This window comes from Rana temporaria, chromosome 10 (genome assembly GCF_905171775.1).
Source record: "Rana temporaria chromosome 10, aRanTem1.1, whole genome shotgun sequence".
NCBI classification, from domain to species: domain Eukaryota; kingdom Metazoa; phylum Chordata; class Amphibia; order Anura; family Ranidae; genus Rana; species Rana temporaria.
This window is the reverse complement of record NC_053498.1, coordinates 34,706,561-34,729,206: the sequence shown is the minus strand read 5'-3', so window position 1 is coordinate 34,729,206 and position 22,646 is coordinate 34,706,561. Positions and strand designations below refer to the sequence as shown.

General features: G+C 44.6%; 1 protein-coding gene across 3 annotated transcripts; it reads left to right on the top strand.

Annotated features, from left to right (window-relative positions):
- Window positions 1–8,194: 8,194 nt before the first annotated feature.
- AKT1S1 (AKT1 substrate 1) lies at window positions 8,195–21,886 on the top strand. Of its 3 annotated transcripts, none has more exons than XM_040327528.1 (5): window positions 8,195–8,261; window positions 12,927–13,414; window positions 16,793–16,867; window positions 18,514–18,662; window positions 21,474–21,886. In XM_040327528.1, the coding sequence occupies exons 2-5, from the start codon at window positions 12,946–12,948 to the stop codon at window positions 21,606–21,608; spliced, it is 828 nt and encodes a 275-aa protein (XP_040183462.1). In that variant the 5' UTR covers window positions 8,195–8,261; window positions 12,927–12,945; the 3' UTR covers window positions 21,609–21,886. The 3 variants fall into 3 exon arrangements, with proteins under 3 accessions (XP_040183462.1, XP_040183460.1, XP_040183461.1); XM_040327526.1 differs by lacking the exon at window positions 8,195–8,261 and adding an exon at window positions 8,314–8,419; XM_040327527.1 differs by lacking the exon at window positions 8,195–8,261 and adding an exon at window positions 8,344–8,436.
- Window positions 21,887–22,646: the final 760 nt, after the last annotated feature.

Below are 22,646 nucleotides of genomic sequence, written 5' to 3'. Positions count from 1 at the left end.
TGATCACGATGTAAACAGGAAGAGCCGTTGATGGCTCTTCCTCAATCGCGTCTGACAGACGCGAGTAGAGGAGAGCCGATCGGCGGCTCTCCTGACAGGGGGGGTTCGCGCTGATTGTTTATCAGCGCAGCCCCCCCTCGGATCGCCACACTGGACCACCAGGGAAGCCCACCCTGGACCACCAGGGAAGGGCAAATAAAAAAAAAAAGCATTGAAAAAAAAAAAAAAAGTCTTGGGGAAAAAAAAAAATCTTTAAAAAATTTAAAAAATGCCAATCAGTGCACACAAATGGGCACTGACTGGCAACATGGGTAGATCAGTGCTGCCCCACAGTGTCCATCAGTGCCACCCCACAGTGTCCATCAGTGCCACCCCACAGTGCCCATCCATGCCCAGTGCCCACCTATCAGTGCCCATCTGTGCCACCCATAAGTGCCGCCCATGAGTGCCCATCTGTGCCGCCTATGAGTGCCCAGTGCCGCCCATGAGTGCCCATCAATGCCGCCCATGTGTGCCCATCAGTGCCGCCCATGTGTGCCAATCAGTGCCGCCTATGTGTGCCCATCAGTGCCGCCTATGTGTGCCCATCAGTGCCACATACCAGCACCGCCAATCAGTGCCACCTCATCTGTGCCCGTCAGTACTACCTCCTCGATGTCCATCAGTGCCATCTCATCGGTGCCCATCAGTGCCGCCATATCAGTGCCCGTAATTGAAAGAGAAAACTTACTTATTTACAAAAAATTAACAGAAAAAAATAAAAACTTATTTTTTTTTCAAAATTTTCAGTCTTTTTTTAGTTGTTGCGCAAAAAAAAATCGCAGAGGTGATCAAATACCACCAAAAGAAAGCTCTATTTGTGGGAAAAAAGGACGCCAATGTTGTTTGGGAGCCACGTCACACGACCGCACAATTGCCATTCAAAGTGCGACAGTGCTGAAAGCTGAAAATTGGCTTGGGCAGGAAGGTGCGTAAGTGCCTGGTATGGAAGTGGTTAACCACTTCAATAATGGGCTTTAAAACCCACCTCCATACCGGGCCTATTCTGGCACTTCTCTCCTACATGTACAAATCATCATTATTTTGCTAGAAAATTACTCAGCAGTTGAACCACCAAACATTATAAATGTTTTTTTAGCAGACACCCTAGGGAATAAAATGGCGGTCATTGCAACTTTTTATCTTGCACAGTATTTGCGCAATAATTTTTCAAACGCCTTTTTTTTGTAAAAAAAAATAGTTTCATGAATTAAAAAAAATAACAAAACAGTAAAGTTAGCCCAATTTTATTGTAAAATATGAAAGATGATGTTACGCCGAGTAAATAAATACCTTACATGTCATGCTTTAAAATTGCGCACACTCATGGAATGGCGCCAAACATTGTTACTTAAAAATCTCCATAGGCGACGCTTTAAAAATATTACAGGTTACCAGTTTAGAGTTACAGAGGAGGTCTAGTGCTAGAATTGTTGCACACGCTCTAGCGCACGCACCTCACATGTGTGGTTTGAACGACGTTTACATACGTGGGCGGGACTTACGTGTGCGTTCGCTTCTGAGCGCAAGCTACCGGGGACAGGGGCTTTTTAATTTTTTTTTTTTTTTTTTTTACTTACGGTATTTATTTATTTTTTGCACCTTTTTTTCGATCGCTTTTATTCCTATCACAAGGAATGTAAACATCCCTTGTAATAGGAATAGTGTGTGACAGGTCCTCTTTAAGGAGAGATGCGGGGTCAATAAGACCCCACGTGTCTCCTCCAGGCTGGAAAGAATGAGATTGTGAAAAAAAATTCACAGATCTCATTCTTACTAGCCGCAATTGCGGTTTGTTTACTTACGGGTACCCGGGAGTGACGTCATCACATTGCGCCCGGGCCCTCCGACGGTCATAGAGATGACTGGTGACCATCTGGTCACCAGTCATCTCTATGCCTCCCATCAGGCGCACAGCGATCATCTCTCCGCCCCCCGATGGCACAGGAGAGCCCGGAGAAACACCGGATGGCGGCGGGAGGGGGGATGTCCACTCCCGCCGCCTATAAGAACGATCAAGCGGCGGAACCGCCGCTATGATTGTTCTTATGGTGCGCAGGATCGCCGCCAGAACAAAATGATATCTTAATGATGCTTCTAGGTGCAGGCATCATTCAGATATCCCCGCACAAATTACAGGACGTCATATGACGTCCACCAGGGATAAGAGATCCCCTTTTTGGACGTCATATGACGGCGTGCGGTATTGAAGTGGATAAGCAGACTGTGATTGTCTATTGTTGTGACTTATGAAGATCAGATCACATTTTATGACCAATTTGTGCAGAAATCCATATCATTCAGCTGTATTTCTGGTGCTTTTTACTGTGATATGTAGACATGTGCAGTTACTTTATTTCTGAACTAAAATACATCCGAATTTCCGAATTGCAATAGCACCGGGTTTAAGTGGAGGTTCACCCGAAAACTTAATTTTTAACATTAGATTGATGCTCGTTTTGTGAAGGGGAACCGGGAAGTTTTTTTAAAATCAAAGCCGTGCTTACCGTTTTAGAGAGCGATCTTCTCCTCTGCTTCCGGGTATGGTCTTCGGGACTGGGCGTTCCTATTTGATTTACAGGCTTCCGACAGGTTTCCGGCGGTCGCATACATCGCGTCACGATTTTCTGAAAGTAGCCGAACGTCGGTGCGCAGGCGCCGTATAGAGCCGCACCGACGTTCGCTTCTTTCGGCTACTCGTGACGCGATGTATGCGACCGTTGGAAGCCTGTCAATCAAATAGGAACGCCCAGTCCCGAAGACAATACCCGGAAGCGGCAGAGAAGATCGCTCTCTAAAACGGTAAGTACAGCTTCGATTTTAAAAAAACTACCCGATTCCCCTTGACAAAATGAGCCTCAATCTAATGTTAAAAAAAAAAAATTCGGGTGAACTCCTGCTTTAAACTATAGGAATTTGAAATTGATTCAAAAACTATTCAAATCGATTTGAATTCTGAAAAACTGAAATCGATTTGAATACGAATAAACAAAACAAATTCTGAAAACAAATTAAATGGGTTAAACAAATTTAACTAAACTAATTTATGTAAATAACGAATCGAAACAAAACTTTTTCGTTCTGCACATGTGGACACGTGACTCAAAAAATATAACGGCAGTGTGTTTTTGATGCGTTTTTGACGCATTTTCATGGGCAGCTGCGTTTCTGCTGCAGTTTTGAAAAGCGCACCAAAGATGAAGCATGCATCAAAAGCAGGGGTGTGAAAACTCCTAGAGGATTTTAAGGAAAATATTTCTCTTGCGTTTTTTAGAAAGGTAATAACACAACAAAAAACGTATCAGTGAAAGGGCCCCAATAGTCATGAGTGAACCTGCACAGGTTCAATTCACCTGGATTTCGGCGAATCCTTCTGATAAAGGGGAGGGTAATGGCGCTTGCTTATAAAAATTATTAAAATTAATATTAAAAAATGAACCGTATGTATAGAACTAAATCCGACAATCCCTATGGGCCAGAAAAGATGTATCACTCCTAATCAAAAAATGGCCCACCAACCATCAACGGAAGGATGAAGGAGGTGGGGGGCGAGCGGAGTGATTTTTAATGAAAACGTGAATGATAGTAGTAAAATGACACCACCAATCTAATACAAAAATGAAATAAATATGTCACATGAGAGTATTAATTATAGTGATAAACAATACACTTAATAAGAATATGATGTGAAAACGCAAATGTCAACCATAATCCACTGACAAAATAAATAATAAAAAGTGAATAAATAAATGCAAGTGTCAAAACCATGCATAATAATAGATGAAGAAAAATAAATAAATAAAATGTGAGTCTCTGTGCACACTTATCATTCCACAGCTAAGTGTAAAAGATTTTTAGATCAAATGTTCAAAATATATCTCGTTAACCCCCGGACCATATTGCTGGTCAAAGACCAGAGCACTTTTTGCGATTCGGCGCTGCGTCGCTTTAACAGACAATTGCGCGGTCGTGCGACGTGGCTCCCAAACAAAATTGGCGTCCTTTTTTTCCCACAAATAGAGCTTTCTCTTGGTGGTATTTGATCACCTCTGCGATTTTTAGTTTTTGCGCTATAAACAGAAATAGAGTGACAATTTTGAAAAAAATGAATATTTTTTAGTTTTTGCTATAATAAATATCCCCCAAAAATATATAAAAAAAAAAAAAATTTCCTCAGTTTAGGCCGATACGTATTCTTCTACATATTTTTCCTTAAAAAAAAATCGCAATAAACATTTATTGATTGGTTTGCGCAAAAGTTATAGCGTTTACAAAATAGGGGGTAGTTTTTTGGCATTCTTATTAATATTTTTTTTTTACTAGTAATGGCGGCGATCAGCGATTTTTTTTCGGTACTGCGACATTATGGCGGACACTTCGGACACTTTTGACACATTTTTGGGACCATTGGCATTTTTATAGCGATCAGTGCTATAAAAATGCATTGGATTACTATAAAAATGCATTGTAAATACATTGTATGAACAGAAGATCAGCATTTCTCCCCTGACAGGACCGGGAGCTGTGTGTTTACACACACAGCTCCCGGTCCTCGCTCCGTAACGAGCAATCGCGGGTGCCCGGCGACGATCGCGCCCTCCGGGTAGGCGCACAGGAGTCAGGGACGAGCGGGGGGCGCTTCGAGAGCCGACATATAGCTAAATCTGAAGATATGTGGGGTTCCTAAATCTATTAGTGACAAAGCGTCATGAACAGTTTGTCACCATAGCCTCACGTTTATAGACTAAAGCCTTCACAGAGATCCCTGGCACCTAAACCACGCCCTGGTTCCAACTCGAGAGACATTATTGTTCGCTTTCACTATTTCGAAAGTAAAGAAGCTCTCACTGGTAGCCACACACAACAAAACTTGCATAGACTTTAAAGGAACCAAGATTCAAATTTTCAGCGACCTCCCACCCATCACTCTGGTTAAGAGACGTAGTTTCCGCCCTATCACTGCACATCTACAAAACTACCAAGTCATCTATCGCTGGGGTTTCCCTTTTCGACTTTCTGCTTCTAAAGATGGAGTACAATATTCATTGCGTGATCTCTATGAATATGAGGCATTCCTACGCAATCCGGGTCTTCCACCTATTTCCGAGAAGGACCTCCAGCTTCCCATACCGACCTCAAAGCCACTTCTGGCCAAGATCTGGATCCCAGTGCGTCGGAGATCGCAAAAAGCCTCCTCAATGACCACCCCTTCTAGATTTCCCACCTGATGACCTGTCGCATCCTGTGGATCCTCTTGATGAACAGTTTGTCTGTACTTTGGACTCTAGTTTGAGAGCCACATACCCCAGCCCAGGGGCCTCCCTCTTCCTCCTTGAAGCTTTTGTTTTTTAAACTACCTCTTTTGCTTCCAATTGGTGACGGGACCTACTCATTGGGTCTTGCAGGTCGTTATGCACCTCACTATATTCCAAGGGGGGTTGCCATCCAGGGCCCTGGGGACCTCTGGGCCCTTTAATAAAAACAAAAAAAAAATATATATATATATATATATATATATATATATATATATATATATATATATATATATATATATATAAAAGTTAAAAAAAATTTATATAAAAAAATAAAAATTAAAAAAAGGGGTGGTTGCCACTGGGAACCTCTTGGCCCTTTACTAAAAAGAAAAAAAAATATATAAAAAATAAATAAAAAAACTGTTAAAAGGGGGGTTGCCATCTGGGGCCATGGGGACCTCTGGGCCCTTTAATAAACACAAAAAAATATATAATAAAAAAAGAAAAAAAGGGGGGTTGCCATTCGGGGCCCCTTACAGGTGTACTGCCTGTACCCCCCTGATGGCGGCCCTGGTGGTGGGTAGTATGTGCAAGAGAGGAGTATGGAATGTATGGTGGTAGGTATGTGTGCAGAGGAGTGCAGAGTGTATGTAGGTGGGTATAATGTTCAGGTGAGGAGTGTACAGCAGTGGGTAGTATGTGCAGAATGGTGTCAGTAGGGCAGTGGACGGTGTCAGTAGTTCTTTATTTTTATTTTTTTACAATTCAGTTTTAGTATTTTTATTTTTTCAAAATGTTTTTTGGGGGCCAGTAGACATTGTCAGTAGAGCGGTTGATGGTGTCAGTAAAGCAGTGGATGGTGTCAGTAGGGCAGTGGACAGTGCCAGTAGAGCAATGGACAGTGTCAGAATTGTTTTTATTTTTTTACAATTTAATTTTTTTATTTATTTTTACAAATGATTTTTCGGAAAAAGGAGGACAGTGGGCCTGAGGAGAGCGGAGGGGGGCTGGAGAAGGAGGACAATGGGCCGGGGGGAGGAGTAAAAGAATAGCGGCTGAAGGAGAATAGAGGGGGCTGGAGAAGGACAGCAGGCCGGAGGAGAACGGAGGGGGGCTGGAGAAGGAGGACAGCGGGGCGGGGGGCAGAGTCGGAGGATATCGGGCTGGAGGAAAATGGAGGGGGCTAGAGAAGGACAGCAGGCCGGAGGAGAACGGGGGGGGCTGGAGAAGGAGGACAACAGGGCGGGGGGCAAAGTCAAAAGGATAGTGGGCTGGAGGAGAACGGAGGGGGGCTGGAAAAGAAGGACAGCGGGCCGGAGGAGAACAGATGGGGGGGGCGAAGGAGAAGAATAGCAGGTCGGAGAACGAACGGGGGATAGAGAAGGAGGACAGCGGGCCAGACAAGAACGGAGGGGGGGCAGAGGAGAAGTATAGCAGGCCGGAAGAGAATGGAGGGGTGCTGGAGAATGAGGACAGCGGGTTGGAGGAGAACGGAGGGGGGGCAGAGGAGAAGGACAGCGGGCCAGAGGAGAATGGAAGACACCACTGCTGCCCAGGATCAGCCCTGCAGCCGGGAGATCGCAGGGCACTCGCCACCAAATGCGGGAGACTTGGGATTTCTGGCTAGTAACGTGCCATAAATGCGCCTGTAGCGTTTACAGTATGTTTATGGTGTGTTTGCAGCATGATTGACAAGTGTTAATCAAATATCAGTGAGGTGAAAGGTGGAATATGAGTGAGGTGAAAAAAAAATCACTTGGAGGGCATCTGCAGTACATTTTTTAATGCGAGTGCTTTCACACTGGGGCGATGCGCTTGCAGGGGTGGTGAAGGAGCGGCGTTACCACCCCTGCCATTGAAATCAATGGGCAGCACTGCCGAACCACCTGCAAAGTGCTTCGGCAGCGGCGCTTTGTGGGCTCTTTTAACCCTTTCCTCGGCCGCTAGGGAGGTTAAAAACGCCCCCCGCTAGTGGCCGAAAAGCGGCGCTTAAACGACAGTAAAGCGCCCGTGCCAGTAGTGTGAAAGAGGTCTAAGACTTGAAGTTTGGTATCTATGCATTTGGTACAACACTGTCTTTTATATTGCCAAAAAATTGGGTAGTATATTATTATTATTATTATACAAGATGTATATAGCGCAGCGCTTTACAACATAATGACAGACAGTACAGTTACAATACAATTCAGTACAGGAGAAATCAGAGAGCCCAATCTAGAAGGGAGGGTCAAATTATAAATTGTATATAGTAATAATATAGTATATTGTTATTGTGTTCACTGAAATAAATTTGTGTGTATTTTTTCTGGAAATAGATGGTTGATAAATAGCTGTGCAAATATCATGCAACATAAATGACAACTGCCCCCATTTTATTCTCCAGGGTCTCTGCTTTCAGAAAATATATATTTTGTTTAGGTTTAATTTCTAGCAAAAACTGCAGATTTTCTCATAGGTGTAAAAAGTAATAAAATGGCCGGGTGAACAGGTGTGTGAGGTGATTATTGTGAGGAAACTCTGAGGTAACTAGAATGACTGAGCAACATGTGTGCTGACTGACACATATGGGCCGCCATACAAGTCTGCCTCCACGCAATAAACAAACTGGTCACACCACAGCATTGGAAAGTGTCAACAACCTCCCGCACATGCAGAACAGCTGCAGCCTGGCGCCGCCATTTTTATTAAGGGCAACCCCTGTCTCCGCTTTCAGTGCACCCATACCTCTGAAACGCAGCATCGACAATCTAAGGGCACCCTGACTACTTGTCACAAGACCTGCTGTGCCGCTGTCAAGCGCCCCCTGTGGCAGTGGCATTGTTTGCATTCACTCAGTGCTTTATAGTTGAGGCAGCGGGCGCCATGTTTGTTGTGGGCAATGAAAGAATTTGGGGAAAACTCGGTTGCATGGAGACTTGGCCTTGAATTAGAACTTGATTACCCCGACACCTGGGTTCATCAGCTGCGGTGAGCGGCTAGCAAATAAAGGGGGCGTGGTTACAACGAATGGGGCGGGGTTAAGGGGTTTAAAGAGGGGGAGTGCGCGGCGTACAGGATAGGGCAGTGTGACGTTTGTAGCTGTGCGACCCCAGGGGTGAAGAGTGAGGACTGCTGGAGAGTGACAGGTACTGCACGGGGACCGGTGAGCCTTACCTGACACGGAGGGGGGGTTGTGTTTGTTTGCAGTGTAGATGGTGGCGGCCGATCAGATCGGCTATCCTTGGGCATGCTGGGGCTTGTAGTTCTGCACACTCCCATGGTCCTAGTTGTGTTCTGCATGCCTTTATCTGTGGGAATGTTGCTTTGATCTCACATCGATCAAGATCGGGCAATCTGTGTCTATTGACATTGCTGCATGATCGGTCTGGTGGTGGGACATGCTGAGACTTCTGGTTCTGCAACGGATTTGTCTTCAAGTTTTGTTCGTTCTGCAAACTTTATAATGTAGAAGTAACGTGGGGTGAGCTCGGTGTTGGCTCCTCCATACACCATACGATCTCCTTTCCCAACTTTGGAAAGGGGTGCAAGCCTTACTGCTATAAGTCGGTATCAGATCAGGCCTCTATACTGACAGATGGTGTAGCTAAAGGAGTTGTAACAGATTGTATGGCAAGCTCACAACACATAGCAATCTGCTTTAGATCTAAGGTGTGTGTGGTGCAGTGGCCTGCTCAACTTAAGATTGATCCTTTCATTACAAGTTTGGAAAGCTGAATGTGAAGGTACTTTTTGTAACCTGTTATACTTGCATGCTCTGTGCCATAGATTTGCACAGAGCAGCCCTGATCCTCCTTTTCTAGGTGCCCCTATAGCAGGGTGACTTGTGCATGCATGCTCCTGGGCTGACCCTGGGGAGAGATCCTCTGCTCTCATGCACATTTCTGGTTTGGCCTCAGGACAGGTAAGTATTTAGGTGAAGCTGCTTTTGCCTTCAAGTAGAATACTCAAAGGCAAATCTGCCTTTACAGACACTTTAATGTTAAATTTCCATACATGGGGGGGGGGGGGGGGGGGTTGTGGTTGTGCCCCCCATGGCTGGTGCCAGTGGGTGGGACAGTGTCTTGTATCGGTGGAAGGAAAAGTGGCCCAGGGGCTGGAAAAAGGTAAGCAAAGGGCCACAGTTTGATCAGATTGCCTAGTGCAGTGGTCACCAATCTCCTTTTTTTTAGCTTTAACAGAACTACATGATTCATTTAGACCAGGGGTCTCAACTGGCGGCCCTCCAGTTGTTGCAAAACTACAAGTCCCATGAGGCATTGCAAGGCTTGACAGTTACAATCATGACTCCCACAGGCAGAGGGATGATGGAAATTGTAGTTTCACAACAGCTGGAGGGCTGCCAGCTTGCGACCCCCTGATCTAGACATTTTGATTTGTATCAAATTGACAGGCCTTTGCTCTAACCTAGCTGGTTGTGCATGTAAAGGGGATTTCACAATCAGATTGCATAGTTTCTGGCCATAAAGCTCAGAACACTCAGGTAATCAGAAGTATGAGGCCCTAACTCAGGGATATGCAATTAGTGGACCTCCAGCTGTTGCAAAACTACAAGACCCATCATGCCTCTGGGTGTCATGCTTGTGGTGTAGTCAGTTTGCTGCCTATCGTAGAATGCTGCAGAAGTCACGTGGCGGCCAACTGCGCATGCGCGATGCGTTCAAATGGATTTACGACAGTACACACCAGCGAACCCGGCATTCAGGGCGACATGGATTTAGAGGAAAGTGGCCAGTCTGCCTCACGTACTCGCTGCGCTCGGACGGCTCGCTCGGCCTCCTGGCTTTTTTAACATCCTCCAATCCACGGGGATGTTAAGGAAAGAGCCTGGATGCCGACCGAGGTTTCACTGGTGTGTACTGTCGTGAATCCATATGAACGCTTTGCATTTGGAACGCATGCGCAGTTGGCCGCCACGTGACATCCGGAGCATTGTACGATAGGAAGCAAACTGTGACAATACACCGGCTGTCAGTCTAGCTATGCCTCATGGGACTTGTAGTTCTGCAACAGCTGGAGGTCTGCTAATTGCATATCCCTGAACTACAAGTCCCATGAGGCATAGCTAGACTCTGACAGCCACAAGCATGACACCCAGAGGCATGATGGGTCTTGTAGTTTTGCAACAGCTGGAGGTCCGCTAATTGCATATCCCTACCTAATCCAATTGGGTAAGCATAAGATTTGAGTATAGCCTCAGATTGAATTAATTAGATATAAAATGTACCATTATCCGGAATTGGTAAATGGGGGTACCGGGAATAGAGGGGTAGCGGCTACTAGTACCGCAAACTCACACAAACTATTACCCAGACAGAATTGTATCAATGGACTTTCTTTGTACTGATAACATCATTGTTTTTTTTTTTTTTTTTTTTTTTTACTACATTGATTAAGCCCTTCCAGTACATGGCTGTATGATTGTACACCTCTTAGTGAGATTATCTCTATGTAGTGCAAGGGCCTGTTTCATTCAATACAAATTGATCAGATTAGGTTGGTGCGCATGTTATGTTTGGGGAAATCTACAGCTGATTGTATGGCCTGATTAGATTTGCATCAGATCAGGGTGGCTCTTGTACTACATTGATGCTTGTAAATGTACAATCAAAATGGTGTCCTGTGGTCGCAACAAATTGGCCATATCCTATACCAGTGATGGTGGTTTTGGCACTAAATTTCCCATGATGCTCCTCCACACTGCAGAGTGCATGAGCATCATGGGGTGCCAGGGTTTCCCATCACTGCCCTATGCTAATGTTTCTCAAGGCACCCTAACAGGTCATGTTTTCAGGCTTTGTTTTGCACTGTTAATTTGAGTCTCAATGCCTTAGTAATTACCACAGCTGTTTCTTTTCAGGGAAATCCTGAAACATGACCTGTTTGGGTGCCTTGAGGCCTGGAGTTGCGAAACGCTGACCTATACAATCACATTGTACAACTTTCATACAGTGTCTAGGTTTTATAAAAGGAAAAAACTGCAATCCAAAGTGTGTTTGGTTAAGCAGACTCTTGCACTTTGTTTTTCTTGATCTAAAGGAGGGTGTACAGACTTAAATTGGCCATACAATCTCATTTAGATCTCACTACTATGTAGTAGGGTTGTCCCGATACCACTTTTTTAGGACCGAGTACAAGTACCGATACTTTTTTAGTAGTAGTCGCCAATACCGATACTATTTTTAAATGTGTCCCCAAATGCAGCCATGTCCCTCACATATGCAGCCATGTCCCCCCCAGCCATGTCCCTCACATATGCAGCCATGTCCCTCACATATGAAGCCATGTCGCTCACATATGCAGCAATGTCCCTCTAGCCATGTCCCCCATACCTTTGCCGCCAAAAGCCGCCGCATGGAGAAAATCACAGCATTCATTTGAATAGCTGTTTTGCCCGCGTGTATAGACACTCCCCCTTGCTCGGCATTGGACAGATCACAATCACCCATCCAATCCCGAGCAAGGGGGAGTGTCTATACGCGCAGGAACACTACAGCTATTCAAATGAAAGTTGTGATGTTCCCACACGCCGTTTAACCAATGCGGCGGCTTTCGATGGGGGGGGGGAAGTATTCTATTTAGGTATCGGGGGTATTTGCGCGAGTACAAGTACTCCCGCAAATACTCGGTATCGGTCCTGATACCGATACTGGTATCGGTATCTGGACAACCCTACTATGTAGTGCAAGGAGTGGCCTGATTGGATACCTATTGTATGGCCAGCTCAGTGCTTGTTCACACCTGGTGCATCAAGAGTATTGCTCAACATGGCATATGGTTACTATGCTCTTATGTGCCATGTTCATATTCTATGCTAGGGAGCATTAGTTCACTGCCCCCCCCTTTTTTTTTTTTTTTTTTTTTTTTCCCCCCCTTCTCTCCTCCATGGTGCTACAACACTGAAAGCTGGGCCACACAGCTTCTGCAGCATAACCAGTAAGGCTGTGCAGCCTGTCCACTTGCATCCTAGACACCAGTGACTGGCTCGGATGCCTGTACTAGAAACTAATGGCATAGGACTGGGCAGGAACCTTCTAGCTGACCTTGCCCCCCTCAACTAGGCACTCTTTCCAAACATGGTAACTGAGGTCTTGGCTTTCTTCCACAAATTGGTCTTCCGTCAGGGGAGGAGCAGATGACCTGGCAAACAAGAGAAATGGAATTGTACTGGTACATTTATGTGTTTTAAACTGCCACCCTTGATTGAAATAGAGTTGCTAGTGCTTCAGCCTGGTGTTTGGAGGATCTAGGACGGGGATAGGCAATTGGCAGACCTCCAGCTGTTGCAGAACCCAAAGTCCCATGAGGCATGGCAAGACTGACAGCCACAAGCATGACACCCAGAGGCATGATGGGACTTGTAGTTTTGCAACATCTGGAGGTCCACTAGAAGCATATCCTTGACCTAGGAGTACTTTAAGTGCCATATTGGGAACACTGGGTTGTCTTTAGTGTGGGGGGTTTTATTTTATTCTCCCCCCCTCAATGAAACCAAGCTAAAAGACTTACCACTTTTCAGCTGGCTAGCTCACATTTTGTTGCTTCCTGGCTAAAAATTAAACCTTTTTCCATGCTTGCTCTTCTGCTTTCTGTACATATATAAAGATTGACTAACAATCTGTTCTCCATTCACAGAGTGAAATAGATCTCAATCATGACTGACATGGCGGACAACCACAAGGAGGCCTGGGAAGCCTTGATCAATGCCGCGGACAAATACCGCACACAGACTGGAAACGACATTGTGCTAATAACTGCTTATAAAACAAAGTTTGTGCCCCCTTATGGCTATCATGTTCACGGCAATGGGGTGCTCCTAGAGGCCACTCAGCGGTACGTTGATGACATTGCTGTAGTACATAAAACCACTGCTTTTACCAGCCCACTACCCATCACAAAGACCAGCACAGAGGCCACTAGTGGCAGACAGAACTCTTACTCTAAGAGCTACCCTTCTATCTATGGCAAGGAGGGCATCCCAACACTGGAGGACAATGAAAGACCAAAGACCCCAGTTCAACTACCTGAGCCGCTGCCACTCCTGAATCCACCTGAAGAGGATTATGATTGCAACAAGCAGAGCCGCCTGCATAAGATGGACAGTGACCTAAGTGACTCGACAGGTGAGGATCTGGATGCTGAGAATTTACACAAAGGAGCTGTGAAAACCTGGTTTGTTCAACCCCAATTGTCTTATGCCTTGGCATCCTTTGCTAGAGGGTTCCAAGGCAATGACCCTTGAAGCCGCTTGGAAAGGCCCAGCATTTTAGAACAGTTTCTCAATAGATAAGGTGGCACTAGGCCAGTCGAGGCACACCAACAGGTCGTGTTTTTTTTTTTTTTTTTTTTGTCCCTCGGGTGAAACGGCTGTGGTAATTACCAAGGCAGTGAAACTGATCAAATCACCATACAAAATAATGGCAAGCCTGAAACATGACCTGTTGGTATGCATTGAGAAATGCTGCTCTAGGCTATAACTAAAATGTGAAGCTCTGAACCATGGTAGCTTAGGACTTTGCATTGTCCAAAAAAGAGAACCTGTCATGAAAAACTAAGGTGGCCACTACTGAACTCTGAATGTGACCCATTTCATGCTGGTCCAGTAGCTCTGGTACTTAAGTTGCTGATCTGAAACCTGTGTTCTGATTGGCTCTGTATTACTTGGGTGTAATTTAGAAAAATGCTGTGCAAATGTCTAAGCATTTACACAGCAGTTGTAAAGCCCCATAATGTGTTTCCTATGGTCATGGGTTCCATCTAGTGGCAGAAAGCATTTTCCCAAAAACGCCACCTTATGACCACTAGATGGTGCAGACTATCGTAGAAAATGACATTTTGTACTAATTGGACACAATACTGGCGTTATGCAAACTTTTTTTAAAGTTGCAGTCCATGCTGTAAGCCAGACATGTCAATCAGTGGGGTAAGTCTTAGGGGGGCTGCACTAGATTTGAGAGCCATACACTTTCAGAAGATTATAACTTTGGTAATTCATAGTAACAATTGGGGTGCCCTAAATCATTTAATGACATATTCTGTAGCAAAATATATACAGAAGTCCCTATTTACTGGAGAAAAGCTGGACCCTGTGTGACTCAAATGTTTGACATGCCCACAGTAGGTTTTTCTATGTCGGTAATCATAAAGGGAATGTTTTCTTCTGCAATAAGGTGCACTTAAGCCTGCAAAGCATTGCGGCTGTAATCGGTGGATCTCGGGTGCTGTACTTTAGCTATTCAGCCTTTGGTATTGACTGGTCTACAGACTTGCAACACCTGTGCTATGTACTTGCCTCCCTCTAGATCAGGGATCTCCAAACCATGAGTGGGGAAGCTGGTGCACTACAAGAGGGTTGCATTGAGGTGAAAAACCACAGGGGTTTAACATTGACTTAAAGCGGGAGTTCACCCATAATTTTTTTTTTTAACCCTTTAGATTGATGCTTATTTTGTCTAGGGGAATCGGGTAGTTTTTTTAAAATCGAAGCTATACTTACTGTTTTTTAGAGAGCGATCTTCTCCGCCGCTTCCGGGTATGGTCTTCGGGACTGGGCGTTCCTATTTTGATTGACAGGCTTCCGACGGTTGCATCCATCGCATCACGAGTAGCCGAACGTCAGTGCGGCTCTATACTGCGCACCGACGTTCGGCTACTTTTTGAAAATCGTGACGCGATGGATGCGACTGTCAGACTGTCAATCAAAATGGGGAACGCCCATACCTGGACACGGCGGAGAAGATCGCTCTCTAAAACGGTTAAGTACAGCTTCGATTTAAAAAAACAAGCCGATTCCCCTAGACAAAATGAGCATCAATCTAATGTTAAAAATTGTTTCCGGGTGAACCTCCACTTTAATCCCAGAAAGGCTTTTTCTGAAACCATGTTTGCTGTTGACTGAGGCTTCATGCACACTGGAAATTAAAATGACCTTATAAAAATTGGCGGTAGCTTTGCAGTGAGATTTTATATCAATCACACTTTTTTTTCAATGGATCAAAAACATTAAACGCTGGTGAGCAACTTTGTGCGTTTATCAGCGTCGGCATTTTTACAGCTGAAACATCTTTCAGAACCCTCTAGTTTCGGGTGTCTAATTTTATTTTTTTCTGTCAAATGTAACTATGTGTGCCTGGACACATTGGATAACATGATGTAGTTTACTTACTGCAGACAAATGGCTGCTGTCAAATGTCATGAGGCCTTAAAGCGGAGGTCCACGAAGTGAACCTCCCACTTTTTTAGAAACCCCCCCCCCCTCCAGTGTCACATTTGGCACCTTTCAGGGGGGGAGCAGATGTCTGTATAATACAGGTAATTGCAGCACCCCCCCCAGCTAGCTGTCTTCTGGGAAACATACTGGTCCCAGGAGACAGCACGGACCAGTGAAGACATGCAATGCGACTCGCGCATGTGCAGTAGGAGTGAAGCCGCAATGTTTCACTTCCTGATTCCCACACAGGATGGCAGCGGAGCGATTGCTCGGCTTTGGCTGCCGACATCGCGGGCGCCCTGGACAGGTAAGTGTTTATTTATTAAGTCGGCAGCTGCAGTATTTGTCGCTACTGGCTTTTAATAATAAAAAAAGTGGACCTCCTCTTTAAGGATCCAGAAGTCCTAATGCCAGGCACACTATATAGAAGTGTGCTTTGTTCATTTTATGTCTTATCTTTAAAGTGGATGTAAACCTTGGCAAGGTGATTTAAATGCTGCATATAACTGATCGGTTGTAGGTGGGCTAACATTCTGTTGAATGAGGATCTCGCTAACAGGGTTGTCGGCTTTCAGTAAACTTGCATTGTAATAACTTTTGCATCTGAATGTCTGTTATGGACAAATGCAAAAAATGATGGATTCTATAAATGTCTGTTTACTGGAAGCTGGCAACCCTGATCACTAAGCCACCAGTGTGATTTACGTTTCAAATTGCCTGACAGGTCATACCTTTAGGCTGCATTCACACCTGAGCGTAGCGTTTTTTACCTCAATTTTGGACAGGTCTAGGGTCACCAATGTGAAAAACGCCCAAATGCGCTCAATTCGAGCGACAAAAAAGGGTCCAGAACTTGTTTGAACTTCAGGCATAGGGCGTTTTGGAGTGGTGATGTGAACTATCTCCATTGAGAATAATGTATTTTTTCCCCTCTAGCGTTTTGGAGCTTCAGGCGACAAAACGCTCAGGTGTGAATGCAGCCTAAGACCCCTTTCACACTGGAGGTGTGTCGCAGAAAAAATACTCTGCTGCAATTCAGTGTGAAAACCTGAGTGCTTTCACACTGGGGCGCTGTGCTGGCAGGATGTAAATTCCTGATGGCAGCTTCTTTGCAGCGCTTTAGGAGCAAAGCATACAGTGCCCCTGCCCATTGAAATCAATGGGCAGTGCCAGCAAACTGCTGCTGTAGCATCTGGTACAGTACCATAAATCATGTCCTGAAAATTTTTGCTTATAAAATGTTAGTTCTCCACTAGGTGGCACTATTTAATTTGTATTTTTTTGTCTGCAGGGCTCTTTATGATGGATGAAGAAGACATCCCCGACTGTGAACCTTTCTGTGAATCTGACCCAGAAAGCACAGATGGTAAGACTGCAGAGGCTTGGAATTCTATACGTTCCTGCCACCACCTGACTTGTCTGTTGCAATGGCTATAATGCAGAAAATTTTGGGTTGGGTGATCTTTATTGCCCAAGTTGACTAAAGATGCAAGCTTGCAGGATGCCCAGACCTTTCATCGGGCTCTATACAAGCCCACTTCTTGGTGTAGTTTTAAATATTGGGGCCAGAACACGTTGACCATGATTTTTGAAGATACATTTCCAGCTTTGATTGTTGAAATGACCTCATGGCAAAATGAGGAAGCTAAAGCAGCCCATTCAATTAAACTGCAGCAGAGCATCTGATTCTACACACTTTGGGTGTTTAGAATAGTGGGTTCCCCTCTGGCTGTGTTCTGACCCCCCCCCCATCCTCATGTCCTGCACAAACCAGGTCAGTGGAACCAGTCCAAGGTATTGGCCCCAGGAGCTCTGCTTAAAGTGGATGTAAACCCACGCTCACTCATCCTTTCTAAACTACTTCCATAGTGCTGATCTATAAGGATATAAATGTATCCTTATCTGTCAAATGTTTCCCCTCTGTCTGTTATAAGAACTGAAACTGCAGATTCTCTGGGTGGATCTGTTGTCTGGAGCTCTGTGGGTGATGTCGTTGGTCTCCCCGCCCTCCTCACTCCCCTTTTCAACATGCATTTTTTTTTTCTGTGTATTTCTTACACTAAATTCTGCTATGATCACTAACCTCCAGTCAAAATTCAAAAAAGTAACCACATGACTTCAAAAAAGGGGTGGAAATTAAAAAATAATGCCTGTCAAGGCTAGTGCATGAGATATGTAAATAACCCATCACTCACAGCAAGGGGGCGGAACAGACTAATGTTTTCCTCTGCAAGTCCGTTTTATTTCACTGAACAATAAGAGGATTGCTTAGAGCTGGATTAACTGTGGTAAGAATGGGCAGATAGGAAATCTTATACTGTACATTGTGACATGAAAAATACATTTTCAGGTTTACATTCACTTTAAGTGATGCTTAATGGTCATGTGTAATGCTGCTCCCAAACTGGAGATATATATATATATATATATATATATATATATATTATATTTTTTTTTTTTTTAGCATTAAAACTTTTATAGTCTTCAAGTATTTAACAAAATAAATATTGCACTGGAGATAAAATCAATGTAGCTACAAACTGTAAAAATGGTGCGAGTGATACCAAACAGTAGCAAAAGCGGTCATAAAAACATTTCGCCAAGTATGATACTGGTATAAAAATGTGTACAACGATGCCACTGCTGAATCCAGATGAGTAGAGGTTAACATCGGTCCATCGGCATGTAGATGTCCCGTGAAGGGAACTATCACAACTCCCTGTGGATGGTTGTAGAATCCCAGGTTGATAGAGGGAAGTGTAACAGCCCTTGCGTGTGGCAGATAGTAAAGTCCCGCCGGCATGCAGATATGAAGGCACAGCAAAGGAGCCCTTCAGAGGGACACGGCAAGCCCCGCCGCTGTCTGTGATATCACTGGATCTCTGATGGAACTCCCTTTAGGCCTGGGAGGCGAGCACCAATCAAAATTTTGATCGATCAAAAAAATGTATCGAATTTCCACAGCCCTAATATAAATGGCTTTATTACACTTATTTCTTGGTATTTCTACAGATGGAAGTATAACTGAAGATGTTCCTGGGCTACCTCTGCAACAGCGCAATCTCCAGCAGTATGCCAAGTCTCTGCCCGTCACTGTGCCTATATGGGGATTCAAAGAGAGAAGACCAGCTAACCAAGCTTCTGATGATGAAGGGGCAAAGGTCAGCATAAGTGGACAGTAAAGACTTCCTTCATATTTCATGGGAAGGAGTTCTTACAATTAGCACTACTGTAGAAAATTAGGGGTGGGGTGTTGAAGAATTGCTGAGCTATATTGGATACCGATGTCGCTGACTTCTGTAACCTTGCTGATGACGACTTTACCTATAAGGAGAGCTGCACGATTCTGGCTAAAATTTGATTTTTATTTTACTTCATAGTGTTTTTCCCCTAAAATTGCATTTGAAAGACTGATGGGCAAATACAGTGACAAAATATTGCAATTTTATTCTCTAGGTCTCTGCTAAAATATAAATGTTTGGGGGTTCAAAGTAGGGCTGCACGATTCTGGCCAAAATGAGAATCGCGATTCTTTTGCTTAAAATGAAGATCACGATTTTTGTTTTGTTTGACTTCGGTAATATTCATTATATTATAAGGGACAGTGGTTGCCGGTATTTAAGTCCACACTCCTCACAGGCTCACATCACATGCCCCCCTTTAATAGCCTGACTGCAGTGTCATCTGCAAGGTCTGGGGTAGCTGACTGTGGTTGTATTGATAATATGGGTAGCTGACTCGGACTGTGGTAATATTCATAATATATTATAAGGGGGACACTGACAGTGGTTGCTGGTATTAAGTCCACTCCTCACGTGCCCCCCTTAATAGCCTGACAGTCAGACAGACTATGAAAGGGGGGCATGTGAGCCTGTGAGCTGAAAAGTGGACTTAAATTACCGGCAACCACTGTCCCTTATGAATATTATTATTACCAAAGGCTCTTAAACTAAAGTAAGCCTTATAGCAGTTGATCTGTTTATACTGTAACAGTCTTGCTTAACAGATGTATGGATTTCCGGCATTCCATCCTTGCACATATACATTTTGTTTAGGCCATTACACATAAGATCTCACCCCATGCTGAACCTCCTATCTATGGAGATAAGTGTCTAATTACTGCGCACATCTCCATAGATAAACACTCCCAGGCAGACACAGGACACGGCTCTCTGTGTGGTAGGACATACAGCAGAGAAGAGGTCTGGACTAGAGAGCTGACCTGTAGAAGATGGGCCATTTAATTTGCAGCTTAAAGCCGAGCCATCAAAATCAACCGCCAGCCGAGAAGCGTGGTGGTACCGCCCACGTCCAGGCATCACGCTGCATCTGATAACTGACGTCAGTTCCGGTTGCTGATGTCGGTTCCTTTATCTGCCATTTGCGTTCCACGCTGGTTACGTGGAACCGGCGGTGACACACATAAGAATCGCCTGTCATCCCGCGGGGAGATCGTGCACAGGGAGAATCGAGATCGCGATTCTTTCCGCAATTAATCGTGCAGCTCTAGTTCAAAGTAATTTTCTAGCAAAAAATATTGCTTAAGTGTCAGGAAAAGATTTTGACTTTAAGTGGTTAAACTTCTTGCATTTACAGTTTCTTCTAAGAAGGAAGTTGGTTACAAACTTGGCAGAAGGATTTTTTTCTTTACACACATTTGTTTCCATATAGTTGGAGACTGGCTGCTCCTTGCCTTGGTCCCCCTACTAAAGGCGGCAGGAGAAGCGACACGTGAAGCGCTATCCCTCTGAGTGCCCTGCAGTGCAATCTGGGAGTTGTAGTCTCTGCAGAGCACAGGAACCGGAGGGCCAAGTTGAAGTCTGTGGAGAACTACAACTCCTGCCATGCGCTGGGGCCACTGTCGCCAACTTTAGGGGAAAGGCTAGAGGACTGTGCCACGGCAGTGAAGCCTGCTATTGGATGCAGACAGCCTGAGCCATGCCCTCCAGCCACCTGATTGCTTGTAGTGTCCCTCATCTGCCACTGCGGTGGCTCAGCCTGCAGCTGTGTGCAGCATGTCCCCACACTAACCTTAAAGGCAAATTGGGCAATGGTGCAATGCCCTTTCTGTGGGCGAGGCCTAAGGCAATTGCCTAATTAAAGAGCTGCCTCTGTGTACTCTTCACACAGCCTATCCTGTATATAGGAAATATATTTTTGTACAAAGGCTGAGTAAGCCATTTATTTTCTATGCCATTTGTCTCATGGCCATAGTGTTACCATGGTCTTAAACAAGATTTGACATAAGTGTTGCATAAGATCAGGCTTGTGCATGACTAATTTTCACGACTAATTTTCACAGCAGTCACATGGCCTTTAAAAGGGTCATCTATTCTTTCCAAGTAGCTTATAGTTGACAGCATGTTTGCTAATGGAGATTCGTGGCCATGGAGGCATATGGGCTGTATGCATGGTATGTGCACCAGATGCCTACACGCATGTGAATCAGCCTTAACTTTTTGGCACTGCCAGTCTAGCCTGTACATGATGCACTTTAACAAAGTGTGGGTCATATGGATCAGGAACCAGACCACCTATAACTGATGTGACTGCCACTTGTCCTTGGCTGAGCAAATAAAAGTCTGGAACACTGGTATTGCACCAGCTTTACAAATCTGCAAATCAGAACGGTCCCTGTGGCAGGGGATCAGTAGTATATGCCATGGCGAGTCAGGACTTTATAACCGCAAAGTTTGTGGATCTTGTCTGCTGTATTGCAAGCCTTGAGGACCCTTGGTAGTGTAAAGAGTAATGGGCTCAGACATCAAGTATGCATGCTGCTGTAATGTCCATACTCAGTATTGTACATGAAGGTTGGTTTTAAAAATGCAGTCTTGTATATTGAGGGTCATCAATATTCCCTCTGTGCCACATGATTGCCCGACAACAGGTGTATGTAATGATGCATAAACCTTTCCTGCTTCTAAAACTAATATTGGAGACCTAGAGTACTAACTGAATTCTCCTTTCAGTTTCCATCGCCAGATCTAGACCGGATTGCTGCCAGTATGAGAGCTCTGGCTCACGACGACACCCAGCCATTTGGGGATCTGCCTCGCCCGCGCCTGAATACCGGTGACTTCCAGATGAAATACCGGAAATACTAAGACTATAGACTAAATGAAGCTGAAGCCCACCTGCTCAATGGGTGTGATACACTACTAAAACTTTTTTCTACAAGAATAAAAATCGGCAAAAGAAGCTTGAAATTTGGAAACTTGCCACCCATTAGGAGGCAGACTGGTTCACTTTCTAATGTGGTAGTAAACGTTTGTTTAATCCTTTTAATTTTTTTTTTTCGACCAGGCCTGACAAACATGGGTACCCTAATTGTCAGATTTTTACCCCCTACTTTTTAAATCTTACCTCCAATAAAAGAGGAATACAACTTTCATTGTCTCTTTGCTTGTGTACATGTTAATCTGCCATCCTCCACCACAGGGGAGAATTGTAGTGACTACACTCTATGGTTCCCCAGGAAAGCTTTTACTAAAGGCGATCAATTGATCTTCAGCACTTGCCCTCTGGCTTCCATTGGACTTGTTGGTGTTGATATATCTATCGGCCATGTTCAAAGATTTAGGACTCCCACTTCAGGATTTTGAATTTGTCATAAAAGATGTCTTTACAAAGACAAAATGTAATGTTGGTACTTGCCAGGATTAAAGTGGGGGTTCACCCAAAAAAGTCTTATTACATTGAGCCGAGTTGTGAGAATGACATTATGCTGACCTTTTTGATTTTATTGCCGTACATACCGTTTTTTATCTATATTTTCACCGCGGCTTCTGGGTATGTAATCTGCGGGACTGGGCGTTCCTATTCACATGCTGATTGACCTGCTTCCGACCGGCGCATACAGCGCGCCACGAGTTGCCGGACTGCGAGTCGGCTCTATACGGCGCCTGCGCGCCGACGTTCCGCTTCTTTTTGCAACTCGTGACGCGCTGTATGCGCCGGTCAGACGCAGGTCAATCAATTGGCATGTGAATGGGAACGCTCAGTCCCGCAGATCACATACCCGGAAGCCGCAGTGAAAATATAGATAAAACGGTATGTACGGCAGTAACATTAAAAAGGTCAGCATAATGTCATTATCACAACTCTGCTCAATGTAATGTTAGACATTTTTATTTTTTTGGGTG

Coding starts and splice junctions, on each gene's coding strand:
- AKT1S1 (XM_040327528.1), top strand. CDS start 12,946: ATGACTGACATGGCGGACAACCACAAGGAGGCCTGGGAAGCCTTGATC. Junction 16,868..18,513: donor TGACCCAGAAAGCACAGATG/GTAAGACTGCAG, acceptor GTATTTCTACAG/ATGGAAGTATAACTGAAGAT. Junction 18,663..21,473: donor CTGATGATGAAGGGGCAAAG/GTCAGCATAAGT, acceptor TTCTCCTTTCAG/TTTCCATCGCCAGATCTAGA.